Below are 23,737 nucleotides of genomic sequence, written 5' to 3'. Positions count from 1 at the left end.
CTGCCAATGCAATCATTCATGCAATAGATGGTAGCACCGAGAAGTACAAAGCAAATTTTGTGGCAAGACGGTTCTCCCAGAAAGAGGCAGTGAACTATAAGGAGATTTTAGGTCTAGTCGCCAGATGGTCAAGTTCTTGTATGGTTTAAGATCTCAAGCATAGGCTCAACAGGAGTGATTGATGTTCAAGAGGGATTGTACAAATTATTAAGACATCCAGCATTGTGCCAGATGACTGGAAGAGCTTCGAGTTCCGAGGAAGCAGACATTCAGGCAGAATGGAAGGAGCAGCCATCCAAGAGGATGTCATGGGTTGATATTGTCAGACTAGATGCTCAGAGACGGGAGGTTTCTAGGAGCCATATGCCTTCTATGAGGTTACCATACCAAAGAGCAGCATATGCCTCAGTGATAGAGGGAGAAAAAGTGGTAGAGGGGGCAGCGAGGATTGCCACAAGAGGGTTTGCTATAGTGTCAGAGAGAGCACCTAATCAGGGCAACCAAAACGCACCACTGAAGGAAGCTAACCAATTTATGGTTGAGCCAAGGCATGCAGCGAAGCATGTGTTAAGGTACCTGCATGGCAAAATTGGATATGGTTTGAGATATGTCTCAAGAGGTGAAGTGAGGTTGCAAGGGTATACTAAATCAGATTAGGTTGGGAGTGCAAAGGATAGAAAGAGCACCTCGAGGTGTTGCTTCAGCTTGGGATCGCCTATGATTTCCTAGTTTAACAAGAAGCAAACTTTTGTAGCACACAGTACAACAAAGGCGGAGTATATCGCAACCAGTATCGCAAGTCATGAAACAGTATGGCTTCGGAAGCTTCTTGCAACACTCTTTGAATAGGTAACTTCATTTGAGACATGGTGCAGAAGGGAACAACGAAGCTACAGTACATATCCACAAATGAGTAGAATGCATACATTTTCACCAAGCCTCTGTTTAGAACAAGTTTGTATACTTCAAAGACAAGCTTGGCATGATGCAAAATGTCTCCCTCGTTGAGAGGGAGTGTTGATGTCTTTGCAAGATCAGGAAAACCACTTCTTGAGAAGCTAGATGGACTTGGCTGGGACATGTGGATTTGACCAAGGGAGATGGATACATTCACTTAAGTAGCCATGAAGGACATTGGCTAATTCATGCTAATTTGACCAAGGGTGAATGGCCTATGGCAAATTGAAGGATTGGACAGATCTTCTTCTCAGAAGCCAAAAGGAATTGGCTAGGTCATGTTGATTTGACCATAGGAGATAGATGAAATTCATCTAAGAAGCCATAAAGGACTTTGGTTGGGCCATGCTGATTTGGCTAGGCATGAATGGTCCAGGGGCAAATCCTTTCCTGAGAAGCTATGAAGGATTTTGGTTGGATCATGTTGATTTGACCACAGGAGATTGATACATTTACCTGAGGAGCCATAAAGGACTTTGTTCGGGCCATGCTGATTGGACCAGAGGTAAATGGCCTGGGATACTCACATTGTCTAGTCTGGGATGGAGTGATGTATGTGAAGAGTCACATTGCCTACTCCAGGATGGAGTGATATATAGACATGCAACAACGTAGAAAGCTCACGAACTTTTTTTATGAAGGAGACATTCCAGCTAACGGGAAATCTCTTGCAACTAAGGAGAATACCTCCCTTGTTGGGAGGGAGTACTGATTGTTTGTGTAGCATCAAGAGGTATTCCCGCATGCCAAGGAGGTCTTCACGTGGGCCTAAGAAAATTAAAAATAAAAATTATTTTTGGGGCACCAAGTCGGCCCAGGAAGACAAGTTGGCCCAGCTCATGAAAGGGTGTGTCCCTTGGGTTAATTTACCCCCATTTGACTAGTATATATAGATGATGTGACATCTCATTTTTCTCCAACCAAGCAAGTGAGTTTCTTCTTCATATGAGACCTCTCAGATAGCCGCACGTGTGAATAAAAGGACGAGTTGACTATTTGTTTTAGGCCAAGTTTGACAAGGGTTGACCGAGTTGCAAGCGAGCCACGTGTGCACAGGAATTTAACTGCAATCAACCACAAGAGCCGCAAGGAAGAATTTGGCCGTAAGAGTCGCAAGGCCGAATTTGACCACATTAAACTACAGTTTACTGCAAGAGCCACATGGCCAAAGTTTGACCATAGGCCAACTATTTGACCAGTGTTTACTTCTGAGCATTTTGGTTAGTTTGACCAACATTGACCTACTGCTACTTTGACTCGTATTTGGATTTGTACTTGGCGCAGAATTCTAGACAAATTGTTGATTTGTAAACCTTGTCGAAGAATAATTTCTCCTACGAAAATTTGTTGGGTTTTCTCCCAAGGTTAGGTTTCCCAAGGTAAAATTATTGTCTCTATTATGCATGGCCATCTTTCTTTAATCTTTATTGTTTCCATTGCATTATCTGTTGATATTTTTCTATGTATAATTGCTCAATGATATTAGTGGCATGAGATAAATTGATTGAAGATCATTATGTAGTAATCATCATATCAAAAAATTGTTTTCTACTACCACCTTGTAGAAAATCCAATAGTATCCCTCTTGTAACTCAAACTTAGGAAATAACACATCGATGAGGGTACTAACATCATGAAACACATTCCCCCCTAGGTGTTGCCTAGCAAACGATACATCATAAAATTAAATGACCTCAGAAAATCCCATAAAGGCAACATGAATCATCCCACCATAGCAGCATCATAAGAGAAGGGGACAAAAGGAACCGCTAACCCATCCAATCATCAAGCATGTCCTCCATAACACATCAAACAAGAGGACTATATAGAATACCCCCTCCTAGAAACACCAAATAATACCACATTATCTTTCCAAAGTCACTAAGAAATCCCAACAATCATGAAACATATATCTCCTAACACCATTTGTAATATTCCTAAGGGAAAATTAACAATGATAAACAAAACAATAACAACACATGCAACACAAAATTTCACACATATAATTAAACACCCAAAATTTCTCCAAAAACTACGCCAAGTTGAGCCATTTTATTATAAATCAAGGAGATTACAATATAAGCATGGAGTAGATGCACATGGGCTTGCAAAAGCAAGCTAGACAAATCCAGGTGAAGAAAACAAGTGTCCGGATGTTGGAAGTGTCTCCTTCTCAATGCTCTGCGTTGGCCCTGGAAAACTGCAGAATTGGCTCGGAAGAATCTGTTGTTCGGCCCTCCTCAAGTGCTCAGAAAATTCCGAGAAATTAACCTTGGCCTCTCCTCAAATAACCCACCAAAACCCAAAAAGGGTTGGGCCTAATTTCGACCTCTGAAATTACCCCCAATTTCCACGTGCTCCTCCACTAGCTAGGTAATTCGACCCACCTGGAAATGACACTGCCCAAATCCTCCAAAATGATAGCAAAGGCTAGCAAAACTCCCCTCTGGATGCCTCCACAAGTCCCAGCTCAGTTCAACCCCCAAGTACCTATCCTCCTAGCTCCCATGTCTGACACAAAAAATACCTTTGTGCAAGCCTACGCAGTCCCTGTAGACATGTCAATGCCACAGCAAAACTCCCACCGAGATGTGCCTAACTAGCACTCTAAATCCTTAGCAAAAGATTGTCCAAGTCTCTTCCAGAAAGCTCAACAAAAGTGTTTCTCCACAACTAGCTCCCACAGGAAGTGTATATTTCTCTACTGCACCCAGTCTGTTGTAATACTCCCACAAAATGCCTAAGCAAACACCTGGAACAACTCCCAAATAGTGTAGATCTCCTCCTTAAGCTAGCACTCGAAGTCCACCAAAGGTGGGGTGAGATTCTCGCATGAAAAGCGTGTGCTAAACAGCACTTGCGGACTTGGCTCAACAGCTCAAGCGCGCTAGGTAAGTTTGATTATCAAAGGTTCAAAAGCCCCAAAACGATGCATCCTCCTCCTATTTATCCTTGAGCTCCCCTTTCTCCATGCCTCCACATGTCCCAACCTAGTTCAGCCCCCAAGTACCTATCCACCTGGCTCCCATGTGTGACACAGAAAATACCTCTGTGTAGGCCTACGCAGTCCCTGAAGATGTGTAATGCAACAGCAAAATTCCCACAGAGATGTGCCCAGCTAGCACTCCAAATCCTTAGCAAAAGATGGTCCAAGTCTCTCCCAGAAAGCCCAACAAAAGTGTTGCTCCACAACTAGCTCCCACATGAAGTGCGTATTTCCCTGTTGTGCCCAATCTGTTGTAATAATCCCACAAAATGCCTAAGAAAACACCCAGAACAGCTCCCAAATAGTGTAGATCTCCTCCTTGGGCTAGCACTCGAAGTCCACCGAAGGTAGGGTGAGATTCTCGCATGAAAATCTCATGTGTTGAATAGCACTTGCAGACTTGGCTCAACAGCTCAAGCGTGCTAGCTAAGTTTCATTGTCAAAGGTGCAAAAGCCCCAAAATGATGCATCTTCCTCCTATTTATCCTTGAGCTCCCCTTTCTCCATTTGGGCCACATGCATCAACCTCTTGACTTTCTCCCTTCAATAGTGTGAATTGTTCCAAGGGGTGCGTATTCCCCTTTGGGGTGGCCCCCACCATCCACTATGACTTTGATTTTCCCCTATTCTCCTATGTTGAGGCCTTCCTTAGCTAATTTAATCAAGTGGGGTCCTCCTAACCCACTTCTCCTAAGTTAAGCACCCAGAATATAAAAATTGACATAACTTAGACAAAACTGCAAAATTGGTGTAGCAGTTGGGTGAAATTAATTAGAGGGGACATCGCAACCCTCCCCTCCCCAAATGTTGCTTGTCCCCAAGCAACTGTAATGCGGGGTGTTGTAGAATACGCTCCCCCTCCCATGTGACATCCTCATCCAGTAAATTCCTCCACCGCACCAAATACTCTTTGATAATCCTAGTCCACAATCTCCTCTCCCTAGTCTCCAAAATAGCCTCAAGCTCAAGAACCAAATGCCCCTCATCATCCAGCAAGGGTAGCTTCATGGTTGTTGTCACATGTTGTCCCAATACCTTCTTGAGACTTGAAACATGAAAGACATTGTGTACCTTGCTTCGAGGCGAAAGCTCCAACTCATATGCCACCTCTCCAATCCTCCAAGTCACCTTGTAGGGCCCATAGAAACGTGGTTGTAACTTCTCGACCCCATTTTGCTTCAGCGTAGACTACCTGTATAGTTGGAGACACAAGAAAACCAAGTCCCCCACCTCAAAATGTCTCTCCACTTTGTGCCTGTCTGCGTACACTTTTTATTGATTATGGGCAATCTGTAAGTTTTCCTTGAGAGCCTTAAGGGTGTCTTGGCTCTCCTGAATCCAATCTTTGGCCCTTAGGGCCCAGCTGTCTCCAAAAACAAGGTCAACAAAAGATAAAGCATCATATCCATATAAAGCATGGAACAAGGTCAACAAAAGATAAAGCATCATATCCATATAAAGCATGGAAGGGTCACATACCAATAGACATGTGGTAGGTAGTGTTGTAGCAATACTCCCCCAGGTGCAACCATCTCAAGCAGGTCCATTGCTTCCCTGTCACATAGTTTCGCAAGTATCCCTCTAGCCACTTGTTAACTATCTCGGTCTGCCCATATGTTTGAGGGTGGTAGCTAGTACTGGGAGTGAGCTCTTTGCCCACCAACCTGAAGAGCTCCTGCCAAAATGCCCTCATGAACCGATTGTCCCTATCACTGAATATGGTCTTGGGAAGACCATGCAACCTGAAAACCTCCCTAAAGAATAGCTCTGCAACTTGCAAAGCGGCGTATCTGGTGGGAATAGAGAAGTGGGCATACTTCATCAACCAGTCCACCACCACATATATACAATCACAGCCTTGCACCATACAGAATCCTTTAATGAAGTCCATCGAGATGCTCTTCCACTTCCCCTCAGTAATAGGAAGCAGTTGCAGTAACCCAGCGGGATGAGTCAACTCCCCTTTGTTCGTCTAACAAACCTCACACTCCTGCACATGCCTCAACACATCCCCCTTGAGGCCCCTCCACGTGAAGCGCCCCCTGACTATCCTGTAGGTCCTCAAGAACCCTTGATGTCTAGATAGTGCTGAATCTGTGCTGCGTGGAGTATCTTCCCCCTCAACTGCGAACCAAGCACCAAATATATGTGCCCCTTGTAGTAAATAACACCATCCATCACCCAGTAGCGCTCGTCCACATGAGTACCATCCAAGATCTCACATGGCTATCGATCCTTGGAGTACTCTACCAACAATTATGCCTTCCAATCATGGCTGATGCTCACGAGTGAAAGTGTCACGAACCTCCTAGATATGGCATCTGCCACTATGTTCTGCTTGCCCTTGACATACTCTATGTCGAAATCATACGCCTAAATCCAGCTAACCCACTTTTGTTGCCTCTCATTGAGGCCCTTCTGCTCCAAAAAGTGGTGAAGATTGTTATGATCAGTCTTCCCTTTGAACCTGTTACCCACCAAGTACTGTCAAAATTTGGCAAATGCATGCATAATGGCAAACATCTCCTTGTCATAGATCGAGTACAGCCTCTCATGACTAAGGAGTTTCTAACTCTCAAAGGCTATAGGGTGACCTCCATGTGACAATACCGCGCCAATGCCCTCACCCGACTCCTCACACTCTAATGTGAATGGTTGTGTAAAATCAAGCAAAGCCAACACCGAACAACTGCTCATCACTATTTTTAGGTGCTCGAATGTTATCTATGCCCTATTCATCCATGCAAATGCCCCCTTCTTAGTCAAATTTGTGAAGGGTGTCGCTAGTTGAGAGAAGCCCTTTATGAACTTCCTGTAGTATGTACAAATGCCCACAAAGCCCCTCAACTCGGTCACATTCCAGGGAACTAGCCAATCCTGGATGGCCCTAATCTTCTCCTCATGCACCCGCACCTCATCTTCTCCAATAATATGCCCCAGGTAGAGCATCTCAGTCAACCCAAACTCACACTCGAACAGCTTCACATAAAATTGGTGTCCCTCCAAAATACGAAGCACCTCCTCTTCATGTTGCAGGTGCTCCTCTCATGTCCTGTTGTAAATCAGTATGTCATCAAAGAATACCAATACGAACCTGCGCAATTGCTTGCGGAACACGTGGTTCATGCAATACTGGAAAGTAGCAGGTGCATTGGTCAACCCAAAGGGCATAACCAGAAACTCAAAGTGGCCATAGTGACACTTGAAAGTTGTCTTAGGGATGTCCTGATCCCTCACCCGAATATGATGGTACCCAAACATAAGTCTATCTTAGAGAAGTGGTTGGCTCCTCTAAGCTCATCCATGCAGGGAATGGGGTTTCGGTTCTTCAGCATCTTCTTATCAAGAGCTTTGTAATCAATGCACATCCGCAATGTGTCAGCCTTCTTCTTCACTAGAGCAACTGATGAAGCGAAGGGACTAGAGTTAGGCCTAATGTGCCCCAATGCCAGCAACTCTTGAATAGCTCACTCAATCTCATCCCAATAGGCCTTGGGATGTCTATATGGGGTAGTAATGATCGCCTGCAACCCTGGATCTAGCTCAATAGAGTGTTGAAACCCCCTATCAGGTGGTTGCCCTAGTGGGATGTCTCCAAATATTGTTTAGTACCTGTCTAGAATGGCATGGATGTCCGGGTGTACTGGTTTGGGCTTGCCTCCTGCATCAGGTATCCTGAGCTCCACGGCACACTCTATATCCCCATGTCTCAAGTTTGCCTCCATCCTATGCGTTGACACTGTCTGTGGGGGATATGAGTGTATGCCTCTCAACAAAACCATCTTCCCAACGGGCCCTGCGAACTCCATCTCCAACTTTTGCCAGTCAGTGATAACATGCCCAAGAGAGTATAGCCACTACACACCAAGCACCACATTGTTGTCTGGAACGTCAACCACAAAGAAATGGTTTGTCATAGACTAGTTCCCCATCACCACTGTCATCTCGGGAACGTATCTAGTGCACTGCATGGTACGGTCTCCAGGCACCAAGACCGAGAATCCCTCAAAGGACTCTATGTGTATGCCCCTCCTCTCCACCATTTGGGCATCTACAAAATTGTGGGTTGCCTCACTGTCTACTACCACTGATACTCGTTGTCCCTGCACTGTACCCCGAATCCTCATAGTAAGGTACCTCGGCACTCCTCGAAGTGAAGCGATAACTCATATTGTAGGGAAAAAAGGAGCTCCCCCTGGTGGGGGTGGTGGACCTCCTCCTCCCCCTATCATCAATGGCTCATCATCACCCATACCTATATCCTGCTCTGCATCATCATCCGGCTCACTATCAGAAAACACAACTATGAAGTGTTCCTTACCCTTGGTACACTTGTGCCCTTGTGCCCATGGATCCTGGCAAGTGAAGCACAACTCCCTCCTACAGAGGTCTCTCCTGACCTCATTGTCCAACTACCCACGCCCTTGAATATCTCGTTGTGGCGGAGGTTTGGTGTCTCTTCCCCTCTGTTGGAATATGGGTCTAGTGGGTACCTGCACTCTGGTCCTAGGAAGAGCATCCTGCAAATCCCGGACTCTGCCTACTGCATCCTGCAAAGTGGTGGGCCTATTGGATCTCACCAAGCCCCTTAGTGGCTCTGCTAACCCCTCCAAAACAAAAAGACTCTCCTGGCCTCCGATAAATCCAACACCATCACTGATATCATCACGAACTCAAAGATACATGTCTCAGCACTGTTGGTCTGCTTGAGCCGCGTCAACTCTCCAAAGTGCTCCTTAGGGTCTCTCCTCTCAAAGCACTCCAACACCCTCCGTGTGAATTCCTCATAGGTGGTAACACCTGCATGCCCCATTGTGGTTAATCCATGGAACCACCAATCATGGGCCTCTCCCTCCAAATGTAAAGTGGCAATATTGGTTGTCTCTACCTCTGTCATTTGGTTAAGCTGAAAATAGACATCTAGCTTCTCAACCCACGCCCTGGCTGAGCTCTTAGGCTAGCCATCAAAAGTTGAAAGGAATAACCTTCCCACTATGCACTGCAAATCAGTGCCATGCATGTAGCCTCCCCCACTCGGCCCCTTGTTCTTATTGTTACTCTCAAGTTGGCAGAAGTCTTTGAAGGTGATGGCATCTCTAAAATCGGCCCCATATCACTAGTACTCCACAAAGTAGTCTCCCATGGGTATGTCTTCCTGCCCTTGCTGGCCTCCAACACGTAGGGATAGTTGACCTAGCTAGTGTGCTAGAGATGTGAGGCGTGTTGTGTGGGTTTGCGGTCTGGTGGTGCAAGGTACCCAAACCCTCTGTTGAAACGTATAACTAGGTTCAGTCTTCATAATGACATATGTAATTGTGATTTTATGTAATTGATGAAAAGAAGAAAATAAAAATTATTTTTGTAAGTACTTGAATCATGGGTTTCATGATCAAGGAATTTTATTTTAGTTAAGGTTCCCAATGTGAACCTTTAGATTTTGTCATCTAGTCATAAAAGTCAAATTGAGTCAATGTCATGCATGAAGGACCCTTCTTGGGCATATTACATTTTTGTATGAATAATTAAATGTATAAGAAGGCCCTCCAAGACCAAGCAAAGGCACCTCCTACAAGTCAGCTACAAGATGGAATAAATGATCTCCACCAAAAGACATGTCGGCTCACCCTCACTCAAGTCGGCCTAATTGACTGGGAAACAACTATCAATAGGCAGCGCGGCCTCATTCCAGAAGGCAGAATTTCGGAAAAAAATTCGATCTGAAACCAGTGTGTGAAGATCACTTAGAAGGGAGCCTAATCATCAGTGAAGAAGGGAGAGAAGGAGAGCGAAGTCTTTGGCATCATTTGGATTTGTTTTTGGGTTACTTTGATCTCACACGTGCGAATAAAAGGGACTGTCTTTATTGCACAAGAGGCCAAAGTATTGCAATCCCACTGGAAAGTTAAGTCAAGGAGGAAGAAAAGGTGTATCTCAAGTCGAGTTGGCAAGGAAGTGGCCTCCACCTAAAGCGAAGGAAATTAAGGTTAAAATCTTGATGATTCACACGTGCTAGGGTTTCTAAACGAAGTCGAGTATTGCAGGAAGCCGAAGTCTAGTGTTACTTGGGAGCGGGAGCAAAAGCGGGGAGCGGGAACAAAAACGGGTGCGGGAGCGACATTTTCAGAAACTCTCAGTTTGGGAGCAAATCCCGGAGTGTTTTTTATATAATATATATATTTTTTATATTTTGATACATATATGTCAACAAAAACATGTAGAATGATGAATTAGATATAAAAAACACAGATTGAACCATATAACAACAATCATCTAGAAGTTATAATCTTCATCGACCACGTCCACAAGTTAATAACATAGTAACATACAACATATTGAGACTCGTGATTCATCAATCTTAAAGTTTCAAGCTTTCAAAATTCAATATCTAACATTTATCATCATTGATCACCAAAGTTGTACTTGTAAGCTAAGTCTAACCATTACAATAAATAATATCTAACATGAAATGAAATGTTATAAAATGAAATGAAATGAAACAACTTTCAACTTTCATGAAGCATCATATTCATAATTCGTTACTAATGAGTTATAATTGCCAACTTCAAACTTAAATTGTCATATATTGTTTTAAAAAATATCATAATAAATATGAAAGAGTCAATAGCTATAAAAACTACTAGAAACTAGAAAAGACAAGTAACTTTATTATCTGTTGCTTATGCTTGGGCCTCTTGCCACCACGAGAAATGTCTAATTTTTTAGTCTTGTTGGAAAATCAAGATCTTTGTCATTAATATCACCCTCTAAGCATTAATATCCAGAGGTATCTTTGTCATTACCTCTATATCTGTATAGGGATCTTTGTCATTAATATCACCCTCTAAGCATTAACATAAGATAGAAAAAGCACAGCCTGTCAAGTCAAGATTTTGTTTGAGTGATGCGTACATTTTTAGGAGGGTCATGATAGAGAAGTTCGACAACCAATGTCACTAACATCAAGGTACATAGAGGGATTGGTGCTCTTGATTAAATACAAGTTCCATACCCTAATACATGACAAAATTCAATGGAAACATTGCAATCCCCCAATCCTGAAATCCTGAAAAATTGATAAGTCTGCTGGATTTTGAATGAAATCTAAAATTCTATTTTCTCCATATGAAATCCAACGAGGTCGGAACCACTCTCAAACATCTTGAGTCATTTCATGGTAATGTTAAAAATTTAAGTTAAAGGATGAAAATGAAGATTAAGGAGAATGTCACTTTTACTTTAAGAATTTAACATTACCATGAATCGTATATCAATACTAGGGCTAGAGGCTTGATCATTAAGTTGCCCCACTCAAAAGTTATTTGTTTCTTCGAAAAAAATTGTGTTTGGAACATTATTGCAAAAAAGGCTAAACGCTCCCAAAAAGGCAGGGAGCATTTTTTTAGGGAGCGCGCTCCCGAGCCACTCTAGCTTGGAGCGCGTATTGGGAGCAGGAGCGAGAGGGGGGGGGCACTCACCCGCAACCCTGTCGAAGTCTATGGAGCAGCTCAGAAGGAAAGAAGAATTAGCAATTTGACCATCATTGACTCATGGAAGGAAAGGGTCAAGCTCAAAAGCTTTTTGTCTTGGTCATGGAGTGGCAAATAGGTCAAGGGTCTTGGTCTTGGTATTCGTCAATTGAAGTCTCTATAAGAAGAAGAATTTGTTCAGGTTTTCCTCTCAAGTGGGAGAGGTTTTGGCCCTGGCTGATAGCCTATATTCTGTGTCTCTTGTCTCTTTATGGTTTATGCATTGGTAGTTGTTTGATGAAGAATAACACTATAATAACATAAGTAAAAGAAGATCCTAATCTAAGAAGTAAAAAGCATTCACAAGCAGTTATCAATAGAAGAGAAATCACTTAATCTCGATGCCCTAGATTTCTCAACATGGTATTAGAGCTAAGGTGACTAAATCAAGGAAGGGCATCTTATCAAGGGACACTCAAGGATCAAATCTCAAGGAAGGCATCAAAGCGAAGATCATCTTGAAGTCAAGATCTACAAAGGAAGCATCATAACCCTAGATCAAAGAAGAAGTCTACAAAGAAGTTTTGGAACCCTCAAGCCATCTCAAGAGACCTCAAAGACCCTAATCAAGTTAAAGAACTTATACATCAAGCAAGACCAAGAACGTTGTCATCAAGATTCTAAGGTGATCTCTCTCTCGTTGAAGCAATATCTTTACCATTGAAGACATCATCAAGAAGTCAGCATTGACCTTCATCAACAAAAATTCCACCATTAAAGGATCCAAAGGGATCTCCCTCTCTGTGGGATCAAGGATCATTATTGAAGAAAACTATCTTCATCAAGGAGAAGTTTTCTATTCTCTATATCATCATCAACATCAAGAAAGTAGCAAGGAGAAGGAGCATACTATCAAGTAAGTATATTGATGTCCACATCTGAATCTGTCAAAATGTCTTTTTGCAAGGAAAGCAACAAATTAGTTGGGACTTCAAACTATCTTGCAAGGAAGAAAAGGACAGATTTGCACCTCATTGAAAATGAGGCTATGGAACATGTCAAAGGATCAATCCCCAAACCAGCAAAGGAAGATGCTCAAGCACTTGCAAAGTATATGAAAGGGGAAGTTAGGGTTCAAAGGATTCACATATAATCCATCAAGGATCCCCTCATCCCATATGTATCAAAACTCGAAACTTCAAAAGAAATCTATGACAAATTGGTAGAGTTGTATTCCATGAGCATTGTTGAAGAAGTCATCTCATTAAGGCAAGAACTCTACAAGCTAAAGATGTCAAGGGAAGATGGAATAGCCTCATACTTTATGAGGATATCTGAAATCAAGGATCAACTTCAAGATCTGGGAGAAGTCATGTCTGATAGAGAAATGACTACAGTTGTACTAAATGCACTACTGGAGGAGTGGGGTAACTTTACTTCAAGTATTTATGGGAAGAAAGAAGCTACTCCATTCCAGGATCTATGGTCACTATGCAAGATTGAAGAATCTAGACTAAAGGCCAAATCTGATGTGGGAGCAGGTGAGCAAAATCAAGCTTATGCTACAATGACAAGAAGAAAGGGAAAATTTGGAAAGTCTAGTTCTCGGAAAAAGAAAAGGGACATGGCTAAGATTCAATGCTATGGGTGTCAAGAATATGGGCACTACAAAAGAGATTGTCCTAAGATCAATAAGGACAATAACAAAAGAGGAAGAGAAGAAGCCCATATCACCGAAGAAGTGGAGGAAGCTGAAAAGAAGAAGTCCAAGAAAGAGGAAGTAAGAGATCTCTACTATGACTGAGATAGTCTTCCTCACCTAAGTTCTTTCCATAATTCCTGAGTCTTTTGTTGTAAGATATGGCTATCATGATTCACTAAAAAATGTTGGGATGCATCATGGCATCATAGAAGCATTAAAAGCAAGAGCTTGTGACATCATCATAGAAAAGCATGAAAGATGGTTGAAATTGGAATCTATGGCAGTCAACTATGGAAAGATATAGCTCTTGGAAACATCATTTGTAGCATAGGTGGCACTTATGGAAAAGAAAGAAAAAAGTCATCTAGTACAGAGCTCATCATACACTTGTCAAAAGGAAACCTCTGTCGTATGAGGATACTCTAGATCCTCAGGAATAAAGATTCTTTGATGGAATCTTCATCGAAAGGTTCACCGATCAAGAGGGGAAGCAAGTGTTTCATCAAGAATTTCAAACTTGTGGAATTCATGGGATGATGGTATGATGACATAAAAGGTGAAGTAGATCAAGGGATTGAAGCTCTTTCAATCAAGGAAGTTGTTGCAGGAAGTTTGGATGACCCAAAAGAAAATGTGGTATGTATGCTTATATTCAATATTGAAGAGTCATGTCATATGGTTGCAGGTAACATGGATCAATGCTCTATCTTGAGAGCATAATCAAAAGGAAGGATCTCCTCCTTCGAAGGGATGCAGGAATGCATGGGTCACACATTCACTAGATGAAATCAACATAATATGTCCTCATATGTAATATGAGGTGGTTGACAATAATTGGAGGAACTTTGATTGGAAGTTCCTAGGAATGAAATGTGTAAAAAGAAGGAAGAGATCGTGGAATATGCAACCATGGAAAAAGCAATCAACATCCAAAAACCAAGAGATCTGACTAGGATATCTCCAAGAAAGATATGTAGACTCTAGTGAAGTCTGAAAAAGAAAGAGACCCTTGACAGTATATATCTTTGGGAGATGTGTCGACATGTATGCAGGATGTTGATGCAAACTAGAAGATGTCATGATGAAAGACCATCAAAAAGGTAATTTTGATTTAATTGTTCATTTCTTATTTTTGAACAAATATCTGGATGGGTTTATGCAGGGTTGCCGAAGGAAGATCTATGGATATCTTCCACCACTGATGCCCATGTAGTAGGATGAAAGATCCTTAAGGAAACATGGCATGAAGGAAGGCCAGATATGAACTGATGGATCACTTTCCGATGATGACATGATTGACTCATGGATGAAAGTGATGGATGGTTTGTGCCCTATGAAGAAGTCCCAAACATGAAGCCTCCTAGATAACGAAAAGAAGTTCATGACATCGTGAGGAGGAGTTCTTCAAGTAGTTGGTTGTCCCATCATCTCCACCTGAGGAGCTGCTATAGGTCACTAATTAAGAGGGAACCTAGAAACAAGTTTCTTACTTTAAAGAAACTTGGAAAAAAAATTTCTAAGCGAAGAGGGAGCTTAGGTACATTCCTTCCGTAGAAATGAGTACATTCCCTTATTGGAATAGATATGTCCTTCCTAATTAAGAGGGAGAGATAGACACATCATTCTTGTTTTCACTTGGGAAGACAAAATGGAGGATTGGGTAAACATCTGGCATCTAATGCTCTTTGAGGATGAGTTAGGGCATCCAAGATAAGAGTAGTCATAGAGGACTGATATTCTTTGAGGACTGGGAATCCAAGATAAGAATAGTCCTGGTGGAACACACCCTGAGAACCTGGGTGGGGTATGTTTCGAGAGAGACAATGATGAGGGTGTCTATACATCATTGGTCTCGCCAGCATTGAGCTCAGATCTTGTGGAGAGATAGAGTTGTTAATCAAGGCCTTGCTATGTGACAATGTTGGTTGATATGATGCTAAACAGATGGGTTACCAATTCGACTCTTCTTATGAGAAATTCTTCAAATTGAGAATGACCAAGTACCATTATGAGTACCTCCCTAGTTAAGAGGGAGTGTTGAAAAGTGTAACTAGGTTCAGCCTTCATAATGACATATGTAATTGTGATTTTATGTAATTAATGAAAAGAAGAAAATAAAAATTATTTTTGTAAGTACTTGAATCATGGGTTTCATGATCATGATCATGGGTTAGATTCTGTCATCTAGCCAAAAAGTCAAATTGAGTCAATGTCATGTATGAAGGACCCTTCTTGGGCATATTACATTTTTGTATGAGCCATTAAATGTATAAGAAGGCCCTCCAAGACCAAGCAAAGGCACCTCCTACAGGTCGGCTACAATATGGAATAAATGATCTCCACCAAAAGACATGTCGGCTCACCCTCACACAAGTCAGCATAACTGACTGGGAAACAACTATAAATAGGAAACTCGGCCTCGTTCCAGAAGGCAAAATTTCGGAAAAGAATTCGGTCTGAAATCAAGGTGTGCAAAGATCACTTAGAAGGGAGCCTAATCATCAGCGAAGAATGGAGAGAAGGACAGTGAAGTCTTTGGCATCATTTGGATCTGCTTTGTTGGTCACTTTGATCTCACACGTGCGAAGAAAAGGAACTATCTCTATTGCAGAAGAGGTCAAAGTATAGCAGTCCCATTGGAAGGTTAAGTCAAGGAGGAAGTGAAGGTGTATCTAAAGTCGAGTTGACAAGGAAGTAGCCTCCACCTAAAGCAAAGGAAATTAAGGTTACAATCTTGATGTTTCACATGTGCTAGGGTTTTTGAAGGAAGTTGAGTATTGCAGGAAGCCAAAGTCTAAGGAGCAGCCGAGAAGGAAAGAAGAATTAGCAGTTTGACCATCATTGACTCAAGGAAGGAAAGGGTCAAGCTCAGAAGCTTTTTGTCTTGGTCTTGGAGTGGCAAATAGGTCAAGGGTCTTGGTCTTGGTATTCGCCAATTGAAGTCTCTATAAGAAGAAGAATTTGTTTGAGTTTTCCTATAAAATAGGAGAGGTTTTGGCCTTGGCTAATAGCCTATATTTTGTGTCTCATGTCTCTTTATGGTTTATGCATTGGTAGTTGTTTGATGAAGAATAACACTATAATAACATAAGTAAAAGAAGATCCTTATCTAAGAAGTAAAAAGCATTCACAAGCAGTTATCAACAGAAGAGAAATCACTTAATCTCGATACCCTAGATTTCTCAACACACTCACCCAAATGGATGTCTCCTTGGATGCCCTTACCCTTGTTATTATTGTTGTTTTGTTGTCTCGGCTCGTCAATACCCCAAGACAAATCGTTGATAGCCTTCAAGAGGCTTTGGGCAAATTCCTCCTCTTTTTCCTCTTTGTCATTCTGATTATCCCCCGTGTCTGGTTGTTCAACCTCCTACTCAAGGGTAATCTATAGTTTCCTTTCCTTGCTTGTGTACCTTTGTCTCTTATATGTGATATTTTTCTTGTCCTTTGGTGTCATAGACTGAAGGATTCCCCACAGGTTGAGCCAAGATTATTGATCTGAAACCACTGTAATATTCCTATGGGAAAATTAACATATTCCTAAGGGAAAATTAACAATGATAAACAAAACAATAACAGCACATGCAACACAAAATTTCACTCATCCATTAAATAGCCAAAAATTCTCCAAAAATTGCGCCAAGCTGAGCCATTTTATTATAAATCAAGGAGAGTACAATATAAGCATGCAATAGATGCACCTGGGCTTGCAAAAGCAAGCTAGACAAGTCCCAGGTGAAGAAAACAAGTGTTCAGATGATGGAAGTGTCTCCTTCTCAATGCTCTACGCTGGCCCTGGAAAACTGCACTGATGGTTGGGAAGAATTTGTTGGTTGGCCCTCCTCAAGTGCTTAGAAAATTCCGAGAAATTAACCTTGGCCTCCCCTCAAATAACCCACCAAAACCCAAAAAAGGTTGGGCCTAGTTTCGACCTTCGAAATTAGTCCCAATTTCCATGCACTCCTCCACTAGCTAGGTAATTCGACCCACCTGGAAATGACACTGCCCAAATCCTCCAAAATGATAGCAAAGGCTAGCAAAACTCCCCTCCAGATGCCTCCACAAGTCCGAGCTTAGTTCAAACCCCAAGTACCTATCCTCCTGGCTCCCATGTGTGACACAAAAAATACCTTTGTGCAGGCCTACGCAGTCCTTGAAGATGTGTCAATGCCACAGCAAAACTCCCACAAAGATGTGCCTGGATAGCACTCTAAATCCTTAGCAAAAAATGGTCCAAGTCTCTTCTAGAAAGCCCAACAAAAGTGTTGCTCCACAACTAGCTCCCACAGGAAGTGTGTATTTCTCTACTGTGCCCAACGTGTTGTAATACTCCCACGAAATGCCTGTGCAAACACTTGGAACAACTCCCAAATAGTGTAGATCTCCATTTCTCAACTGTGCCCAGCCTGTTGTAATACTCCCACAAAATGCCTGAGCAAACACTTGGAACAGCGCCCAAATAGTGTAGATCTCCTCCTTGAGCTGGCACTTGAAGTCCACCAAAGGTGGGGTGAGATTCTCACATGAAAATCGTGTGTGCTAAACAGCGCTTGCAGACTTGGCTCAACAACTCAAGCGTGCTAGGTAAGTTTGATTGTCAAAGGTTCAAAAGCCCCAAAATGATGCATCCTCCTCCTATTTATCCTTGAGCTCCCCTTTCTCCATGTGGGTACCATGCGTTGACCTCCTCTTGACTTTCTCCCTCAAAAAGTGTGAATTGTTCCAAGGGGTGCATATTCCCCTTTGGGGTGGCCCCCACAATCCACTATGACTTCGATTTTCCCCTCTTCTCCTATGTTGGGGCCTTCCTTAGCCAATTTAATCAAGTGGGGTCCTCCTAACCCACTTCTCCTAAGTTAAGCACCCAAAATATCAAAATTGACATAACTTAGACAAAATTGCAAAATTGGTGTAGTTGTTGGGTGAAATTAATTAGAGGGGACATCACACCATCATCATCTAACCGCTTGGGAGCCTAAAACCATCATCCATATCCAAGCACATGTAACAACACCATCGAGAAGCAAACACGATTGTCTAACCAAAGAGAAGTGAAACTCCCCCAATGAAAAATAATCAAATGATATGATGCCATGAAGAGAAAGGGGCCCATAAAGATAAATCCCCCCAACTAGGTCCAATATCAATGAGAAACCAGCAGGGCGTTTTGATCAAGGTAATGAAAATCACAATGTGGAACTTCATACAATATGACGTGTAAAACTAGGAAAGGGAATAGACCATACAAATCACGATTTCAGATTGCTTCAAGGGCACATCCCTCAAGCTTAGTTGTGGGTCCATTCCCAGAACTAGGGCATGGGACACATCAACAAGAATAGAGAGACGCATCTCCAAGACACGCATATAAAAGGAAACATTTCCAGGGGAAGGAGACACATCTCCTAGAAACTCAGCCTGTTGGAGTCAAGGGACTTCCTAGGCCATTCTTTGAGTTATATGCACAAAAGGAGATGTCAATGGCCCATTTGTTTGTTAGCAAGACTTATGGGATGTAAGGGATGCACCTCCAATTCCCAAGAATATCCCCATGGAAGAAAAATTAATACAAATTATTTAGAAATCATTACAATGGAGTCAAGTACAAAAATAGAAGATAAGGGGACAAACAGCTCCCAACCAAATGTCTAACACTTTGTCCAGACAAAGCTAATTTGAAGATTGTTTGACATATGTACTCACAGTGTTTTAATACATTTTACAACATAATCAGTAAGAATCCTTCTAAGCTTTATCAAGGCATGGTAGAAAATTAATGTATATCTTTACAAGGGAAATAAGAGTTAACACTATACATATCTTCAGAAAATTATTACAAGGATGTAATTCTCATCAATAATAAGCATTGAAAATGTAAAATCCATGGTCAGATAATGCCCAATAATCCTATTCAAAACAGCATTGAACCATAATAAAAGTTTGCACATCTAATCACAGTACATACCAACAATAGAAGTGCAAAATACAACAATAGCATATGTATTCCTATTATGAAAAAAATGCTCACTCACCAACATTTATCCGTGGCTTGTCCCTGACTTTCAAAATTTCAGGGCGAGGAATGATGCTCCCTGAAGCCCCTTGTCCTCTGGATATCCTTACTTTGCTACCATCTTCCAAAAACTTGTATCCAATCTTACATGGAGCACTGCATACAGCCCACATATTGAATTATTTGCATCAGTGTACATAAACTGATGAATTCCTAGTGAAGGATAAAATCTAACATCTGTTTAAGAATTCCAAGAGAATGGGTATTAGTCTAAAGTGTAATTCAATACCAGTCTTTGTCAGTTTTTTTGATTCGGCACTACCCTTGTACACCATTTTCTGTTTGAGAATCTAGTGAAACAATAGAGATTTGGAGAAATAGAAATGCTATAAGAAGCAAGAGAGATATTTATACAATGATGAAACATTTATGTAACTCAATATTGCAGATTCTTAAACAAATGGTCCATTAGACATTCCCTGCAATATCACAATATACTCTTACCCTGTAACAGGATCAAGTACTTGTACATTAGAAACATGAATTGGTGCCTCCACTGTAAAGATTCCACCTTCATGGCCCTCTCCTCGCCTGACATGCTTCTTTACCTGTAAAAATAAGATTCCATCCAGAAAATGCAGATAAGCTGCACTACACTCATGCAGATGTTCACAACAAATGATTGCAACAGGAATAAATGAATGCATATAATCAAGAGCTGGTATACGTAGATATGAAAAAGGACTTGGAAAAAAGGGCATGCCCTAATATAGGAAAAGCATCCACCACTCTTCCTTTCAGCACACTTGTAACAATAATATCCTCAACATGGAATAGTAAGAAAATTTATTATAGCATGTAAACATTAACAGTCACCACCTACTGATTTCAGAGGTATAGGAAAAGGATAATAACAAAGAACAGCAGACTAGCTGTACTTCAAATATCTTCAGATTATAATGACTCTTATGCTAGCATCTTTTCTTTTGAAATTTGACTTCTAAAAACTTTCTTTAGAACTTGGTATCACATATTCTCTTTTCAAAAACAGCATGTGCTCTTCTAAACATTAATCTGCATCTTTGATATGGAAGAATTCGTTGTTATTTGCAGACACCAACAAAGGTTTAGTTGAAAGCATATATTTTCTGGTGATAAAATATGATAACTGTTATGCAAAAATCAAACCCAAAGTTGTCAGGGATCCCAAAATGGATCAATAAGTTACATATTTTGCCAGTAAATTTTGCGAATAAAGTGAAGCATTTCATAGCTGTACACTCCAAACATTGGTGATTTTGAGAGGAATAGAGACATTTCACCTTTGTTTTTGATTGGGTAAGAATGGCATTTCACCTTTGTTTTTAATTGGATAATCAGTGTGATAATATTTGCCTCCAATTCAAATCAGCTAGAAATTCACTCATTCAAATTTTCCATTAATATTTTCTTTATTTATCATTGACTTTGCCTTATGTTTCGTAAATAAACCTACTATTTGCAAATGTTTGAACAAAAATGTTGTGGTTGACAATTGTAGATGTGCTTGCTACAGCATCATTAATATATCTGACATTTATTGTTCTCTCCAATTATGTTTGTTTATTACCGTGTTATGTAACACCCATGTGAAATCCTACATGATATTAAAGCATAAAACCATCTTGAAGCAATGTACAGATTGAAGACATCCAAAGCCACAAGCATCGTGTAGGATCAGTGACCAGAAAGGAAACTGAATTCCATTGGAGGCCTTGGACCTTAGATAGATGAGAATGGAATTGTGCGGATCTGACACAAAGACACCTGGGAATTTCTTTTTTGATGTAAAATTCCACAAGTTCAAACATTAGGAAAAGATAAAATAATAGAAATAATCTCAAAGAGCTGCCAAGCAGAGTCGTTGAAATTGTAGGCCATCAAGCCATCAAATGATCCTGCAGAGGATGAAAGTAGTTGCAAGGAGAGCAACGAAGGACAAAGAAGCGCAACAGAAGAAACAGAATTAGAAATTCTGTGAGGAGACGAGATAAAATAGAATATTTTTGCTATTGTTGAATAAATGACCACAGATGTAGGTCAATGGGACTAGAACAGTACATACACATTGAAGTAACACAAGCTGAGACCAAAGCATCATTGTTAAGCCAAGAGAGGATGTCACGGCCAGCTAGAACTGGTTGCCGAGAGCGAGAGTGGAGGTTGAGGCAGTGTATCCTCCTCCTCAAAGTCATCCACCACTGTGAAGTGACCAATGCTCTGTCAAAAGGCTCCCACCAGGAAGTCACTGGGGCTTAGACTGTATGATCCTGGATGGAGCACAGGCATGACTAAGTCTAACTCTCCTATTATCCAAGGACATGAGTAAGGAGTTCCAGATGGAAGTCCTGTTGCTCAGCTGGAGCTGTGTGAGAGTATGCAGAGCAAGTCATGTTCAATCCTCAGGCCTCTGGAATCCAGTATATCTGATGTATTCCCAATGAGCCATGCAGCAGTGAGCATCAATTTGACATAAGTCTCAGGTGTCAAACCCCTGGGGAGGGGGGAAGGAGAGGAAACCCAAGGTCCCACTGCTCTAAAATTTTAGTACCATGATCATCTGTCTACCACTTGTGACTCTAATCCGATGAACCAAGAATTAGGAGGTAATACTCCTGTTACCTCCCAAGGGATGACTACATTAGAGGCGCCCCCACAGGGATGCATGATGCTGGCTTTTGCTGAGCTTTCCTGCTCAAGCTCTCCAGATTCAAACAGATTTCACTTTCTATTTCAGACAAATGATTGTGCTAGCTCAGCTATGGTATATCAAATGCTCCACACTCACCTCTCGAATTAAAATGCATTTATGGATGGTACAATGTGGTTACAACATATTCTTTTGTGGTATCCTTGCACACCATGCCCCATCTTGGGATGACCAGGACAGTCACCTCATAATTTTATGTGAATCTGTCCAATCAGAACCACAATGAAAGGTACAAAGATCTTGTTCGTTTGCTTGGATATTGTGCTGAGGGTGCAGGCAGGATGCTAGTGTATGAATTCATTGACAACAGCAACCTGGAGAAATTGCCTCATGGATATTAAGGCCTACAGCTCAGTGGTAGAGCATTTGACTACATTCATTCTAAGGATTCCCAAGCGAAAACCTGGAGATGAAACTCAAGAAACTCTTTGGACTTCTGCCTTTCCCAGCAATCATGTGAAAGTGGGAAAAGAATCTTTACCTTGCTGCGGGCCTCAATGTCCATACCATGGGTCAATACCATAGGTCTAAACCTTGGATCGATTTAAATTTGAGCTGAAAGAAAATAAATATATGGTCAACTAATTCGAGCAATTGGACTCATAGTATTCAAAATTGCACAGTTTGAACCGGAAACCAGTCGAACCGGCCAGTTTATTAGCAAACTCCACTAGACCGGTAGAAAACCCCGGATTGTCGGTATTTTGGTCAAACCAGGCATAAACCGGCCAGTTTATGACGGAACCGACCGGTTTTCCATAAATCGGCTGGTTCCATCATAAAATTGTCAGTTCACTGCAAGGCCAGCCGCGGACCCGACAGAAAGTGGTTTTGTGAGTTTTGAAGTGGTTTTGAGGGAAACTTGGGCCTGTTTCCCTCCAAAAACAACCCCTCCAAGAAAAGCATGTCTCCCCTCTCATTTTCCTCACACATATCAACCCTAGCAACGCTGGCAATCAATGGTAATGTTAAATTCTTAAAGTAATACTTAAATTTTTAACATTAACATGAAATGACTGAGATGTTTGAGAGTGGTTTTGACCTCATTGGATTTCATATCGAGAAACTAGAATTTTAGGTTTCACTCAAAATTTAGCAAACTTAATGGTTTTCAGGATTTCATCGTTTGGGTGTTTGCAAGGTTTCTATTTGATTATCACGTGTGAGGGTATTAGATTGGCATTTGATCAAGAGCATGAAGCATTGAAGCCCTTTAAAAACCTAGATGTTGGTGGCATTAATTGTTGAACTCTGTTGATGTTGGTGGTATTGATTGTTGAACTCCTCTACCATGGCCTTAACAAAAATGTACCTTTCACTCAAAGGAAAATAACTGGTTAGGCATGCTAAGTTTTTTCTACCACATTATAAGGTTGAGGAGATGAACCCTTCACTCAAACCAAAATCACTAGTTAGGCATGTTAAACTTTTTCAATTTCTATCATATTATAAGGTTGAGCAATCCAAGTTTGAAGACTTTGAGCTAGATGATGTTTATGTATCTCTTGTTGATGATCCCATTTCTAGTAGCGCTAAATCAATGATGAGTTTCATGAGTGATCATGTTGATCAGTGATTTGTAGTTTTGATGTCTAGTTTTGCTGCTACTACTACCACTACTACTGAGGTTGCAGAGGAGTTTTAGGAGTCCTCAAACTCTGAGCCAGATTATTTATGTAGCTCATGTTGATGATCCCATGTCTACTAGTGGTGATGAGTTTGATCATGATGAGGAGTGATCATGTTGATCACTGATATGTAGACTTGTAGTAAGCCAGTGGCCCCATAGCTTGTAGCACTGTTTTTGGACTCTAGAGGCCATTTAGAGCCTCATTGATTATGTATTTTGTTGCTGATATGCTAA

General features: G+C 41.4%; 1 protein-coding gene across 1 annotated transcript in view; it reads right to left on the bottom strand.

Annotated features, from left to right (window-relative positions):
• Positions 1 to 23,737, bottom strand: part of LOC149177309 (KOW domain-containing protein) — a 116,849-nt gene that overhangs the window by 62,958 nt on the left and 30,154 nt on the right. The window contains exons 3-4 of the mRNA XM_089420080.1: positions 19,629 to 19,732; positions 19,144 to 19,280 (exon numbers count right to left, since the gene is read on the bottom strand). Of these exons, the coding sequence (XP_089276206.1) occupies positions 19,144 to 19,280; positions 19,629 to 19,732 (241 nt within the window). The remainder of the gene's footprint in view (positions 1 to 19,143; positions 19,281 to 19,628; positions 19,733 to 23,737) is intronic.

Source organism: Pinus tabuliformis, chromosome 4_1 (assembly GCF_031772625.1).
Source record: "Pinus tabuliformis cultivar Carrire ecotype Pingquan chromosome 4_1, CPIR1, whole genome shotgun sequence".
Lineage (NCBI taxonomy): Eukaryota > Viridiplantae > Streptophyta > Pinopsida > Pinales > Pinaceae > Pinus > Pinus tabuliformis.
Note: the sequence above shows the minus strand (reverse complement) of the source record. Positions and strands in the feature narration are given on the sequence as shown.